Below are 4,289 nucleotides of genomic sequence, written 5' to 3'. Positions count from 1 at the left end.
TTGTAGAACTCTGTTTGAAATGGTCTGATTCCAATTTTAAGTATTGTCTGTGTCAAAACACAGACATAAGAGATATGAGATTATTGAGCAGTCATTAGTAAATATCAATGTTGTTTAGTATATTATGGTAAAGTTCAGGGAAGAAATACACAGCCATATACCCTCTAACATTTTAATATAAACATTTTGTGAAAGTATGTGATACTAAAAAACTGGACAAAACAGACTTACAGTAAAGAATACAATTTATTGATGCAAACATTAGAAAGTACTCTGTAGTAATTTAGCCTAATTCTTTCACCTTGTTCATAGAAATAATCCACTCATAAGGAACTTATGCAACTTTCTACAGTCTACAAAAGCAGCAACATACTATTTGGTATATTAACAGTAAACCTCCTGACCCCTTAAAGAGGTCATTCCTTCATCACTTTTATTATTTACAGTAGGATTTTGCATAAAGACTTCTTTGCCTATGGGTACTTAACCCATCTTCATTACTTTGTATTACTTCAAAATTCTGCTTGCTTAAAAATAAATTTCCACTTATAGCCAAGATGGAATAATAAAGTCTGAATATATCCTTTTTTAAAAATGAAAACAAACCAGGGTGGGGAGAAGACAGAGATGTGGAGACAGAAAGAAAAAGGGAGAGAGACAGAGGAACAAAGATAAAAATACAAACCAGTGGTTTTCAAGATAATGGACATCAAGTGATGGGAAACAGTGAAGTCCTATAATCACTAGAGCTTAATGCCTTGGGAGAATTTGTAGGTAATGGCAGAGTGAGAAAGAACCCAGACAGATTTCAGTAGACTCTTAGAGTTAAGGAGATGAAACTAAAAGTCCAAGTGGACCAAGACAGATATGGTTTGCAACCTAGAGTAATGAAGAGGAGAAACCTGTACAAAGATATAAGGTTGCAAATCTGCCAAGCATCCCTCTTGGTATTCAGCAGACTACTAATTGGCTGATGTATGTGTGGAAACAAACTGAAGCTGAGGAAAAAACCATTCAAGAGGATTAGAGAGTTAAGTTGCCAGCACGCACATAGGGCCTATTCTAGTACCTGTTACCACCAGTCAGATAGGAAAACTTTGTAATTCATGAGGTATTGGGTAGATGATTCATAAAGATTTATCTCAGCAGAAGTGAAAAATTAGCCCTAGATTAATGCTGCTTTTTTTTTTTTTTTTACAAGTGTAAAACCAAAAGCAGTGGATGTTTATTCCTTAATTTTTGTGCAGGATTGTAAAGATGCATGTGAAAGGACCTGGTGGCTAGAAAGCACCAGCCATGGCTTTCAGGTTGGCATCGTTCACAATTAGATTAGGAAAAGAAGGAAAATAACTTGGCTTGCTCACATGAATGTTTCTGGCAAACAGTTGTTTACAAGTTTCAAACTACATTATACTAGAGTCAAGGCAAGATTTCAAAAAGCCACATACAGTACAATTATGAACTGGATGAACATCCTGCACATGTTAGTGCAAAGTCATTGTGTAGACTCTCCATACAAGATTGTGCTCGTGTTTCCCAAGTTTGGTCAATGTTGCTCCTTTTATCACCGCAGTCACAGAGGCTTACCATACCAAACAGCAATGCATTTGTGTTTTCCGTCCTATGTACCAAGGGAATGTCACAAGGCTTTGGTGAAATGCAGCTTCGTTTCACTAATAAAACAAATTTCTTATTGAATTTAACAGTCATATCCCTGGAATGCTGCACGTAGATGTTTTGTGACAATGCTCTAAGGTTATGTCCCTATCTCGTTCAATAAAATTACTCTCAAGATATCCTTTTTACTATGTAACTGGAATTATTTGCTATTTTAAAATGTAACCAGCATAAATGAACATTTCAGGGGTGGGTGAAAATCCACCACTAATCTTAGCTAGATAAATTTCTTAAAAATCAAAAGTCCTATTCACACAAAATTATATGTAATGACTGTATTAATCAGTTTATTACACAGATTAATCATTCTTGAACGTACAAGCTCCAGAGGAGCAATTGGGTCTTTTAAATATACACCAGTATTTCCATCAAATGTGTTTTCACCCTTACATCCAAATAGACCTAAGCAGTTAAAAACATAAGAAAAATAAGAGCTATTAGCTATGTATTAACTGAGAAACCACATACAAACCAAAGAATGTGGAGAGAAGAAAGGGGCTGAAAGGCCAAAAGTTGAGGGTAAGGAGATGTAAAAGAGTTGGGAACAAAGTCCATCACACTTTATGTTCTAATAGCTCCAATCCATTTAAATGTGGACCAGTTAAACTCAGACCTTAACATACAGGATGCGGGTAGAGTTTAATCTGGTTGGTAGTAACTTTCACCTAAGATGCAGCTCCTTTGAAATAAAGTGAATACAGAAACAGCTTCATGTTCTTCGCCTTGCTTCTCATAACTGCTTCGAATTTAAATGGATTCCACTTAAAAACAATCTCCTACAAGTCAGTGGAGCCTTTCTTCCCCATCCAAGCACACACCATACCCACCACCCCTCATACCTTGCCGTTATCCAAATTTAAGTCAATAAGGAAAGCTTTTAGTCTCACACCTAGGTTACGCCTGGAGAACTGGCTTGTCACACACACACTTCTCTGCTAGGAGGCAATGTTGGTACAGAAGTACAGTATTTCTAGTTTGTTGTTCCAAGTATGTACAACACGCAGCACTGCTGTATCGGTAAACATGTGCACAGGGGAAGATGAGGCGTGGGCTCATAGAAAGCAGTCAAATGGAAATCAAAAGGACTTTCTCTTTCAGAGTTCCCCTATCTTTATTTGTAGAGGTTATCCAATAATTTCTTTAATTACATCGCATACTTCTGAGTCCATTCCCGAGCTATTCTGTTGTACTTTTCTCTATCTGTTTTGTAGATCCGAGCAATCTCAGGCACTAAAGGATCATCTGGATTGGGATCACACAACAGAGAACAGATGGACAAGAGTACTTTTGAAATAGTTAGTGCTGGAGACCACTGTGACCGTAGAATATCAAGACAAATGCTGCCATTACTGTTAATATTTGGATGATAAATTCTTGTTGTAAATGCAACCTTAGGTGGCTTGAAGGGGTAATCTGTTGGGAAATGAATTGTCAAGAAAAATACTCCACCCTGATAGGGACTGTCATTTGGTCCCATTATTGTAGCTTGCCAATGGAACATATCATCTCCAACAGGACCTGCTGAACACTGTGCTGGGGGGTCCCGTGCCAGGTCATTCAATTCCTTGTGGATCCTCTTCAGAGCCATGGCGGGAGGTGGGTGGCGGCGGCCCCCGGGATGGGGGCGGGGGCGGGGGAGGGACGGGGAGGGGGCGAGGGAGGCTGAGGCCGCCTCGGCGATCGCGGTCGGCGGGGAACACCGGGAACTCGGGAGAGCGGGTCCGGAGGGACGGGCTGAGCGCCGGGGCCCACTCGGCGCCTGGGCCTGCCGCAGCGGTCACCGCATCACCCGGCGGCGGCCCCTTTATGCGCTGCCGCCCCAGCCGCCGCCGCTGCCGCCGGAGCTGCCTCTTTCTCCCGGGCTCGGCGCCGCGGATCCCTCCGCCGGAGAAGAGCCCAAGCCGCGGACTCGGCGGGCGCCTCCCGGTCGGCCAGCCGGAGGGACGGCCTGCCTTCCTGCCTCTCAATGCTGCTTTTTAACTTAAGAAATCGTAAAAGAAAGATATGAGATGCTTTCTAAATTAGTAAATTGCATATGAAAAATAGAAGAATATTTGGAGAAATAAAAAAATGCAACCAAAAGGTAAAACACACAATTTCACACATCCAATGAAAGATTAAAAAACATCCAAAGGTCCATAATAAAAAGGAACATCAGCAGATCAAAACTGAGACAGTACTGACACCAATATTAGAATTAGGATACAAGGACATTGAAATAAGTATTATAACTGCTCAATATGTTCAAAAAGTTAAATACAGGTATGGAAAATATACCAAACACTCAAATCAAATGTCTAACAACTGAAACTACTTCATGAAATAAAAAATACACTGAAATGAATTACCAGCACATTAGACATTGTAGAAGAGATTAGTAAACTTAAGAACAAAGCAACTGAAACTATCCAAATAAAAATGCAGAGAGAAAAAAGAATGAAATAAAATTACGCAGTGAGCTGTGAGACAACATAAGGTGGCCTAATACACACATAATTGAATTCTGCAAAGAGAGAGATGAGGGAGGACTGTCTGAAAAAATAATTACCAAATAATGGATATTTACCAGAACATACCAACATGTATGCCCAGAAAATAATTTTCATTACATT

The 4,289-nt window shown here is 39.9% G+C and overlaps 1 protein-coding gene across 1 annotated transcript; it reads right to left on the bottom strand.

Moving 5' to 3' along the window:
- Nucleotides 1-1,203: 1,203 nt before the first annotated feature.
- On the bottom strand, nt 1,204-3,633 carry LOC103253038 (ubiquitin-conjugating enzyme E2 D2). The gene has a single exon (XM_008051545.2). The coding sequence runs from the start codon at nt 3,263-3,265 to the stop codon at nt 2,822-2,824; it is 444 nt and encodes a 147-aa protein (XP_008049736.1). The 5' UTR covers nt 3,266-3,633; the 3' UTR covers nt 1,204-2,821.
- Nucleotides 3,634-4,289: the final 656 nt, after the last annotated feature.

The sequence above is a fragment of the Carlito syrichta genome, unplaced genomic scaffold (assembly GCF_000164805.1).
Source record: "Carlito syrichta isolate Samal-C Ts95f unplaced genomic scaffold, Tarsius_syrichta-2.0.1 Scaffold194480, whole genome shotgun sequence".
NCBI classification, from domain to species: domain Eukaryota; kingdom Metazoa; phylum Chordata; class Mammalia; order Primates; family Tarsiidae; genus Carlito; species Carlito syrichta.
This window is presented reverse-complemented; position numbering and strand designations above follow the sequence as displayed.

What these genes read in the sequence shown, in the direction of transcription:
- LOC103253038 (XM_008051545.2), bottom strand. Translation starts at nt 3,265, where the DNA reads ATGGCTCTGAAGAGGATCCACAAGGAATTGAATGACCTGGCACGGGAC.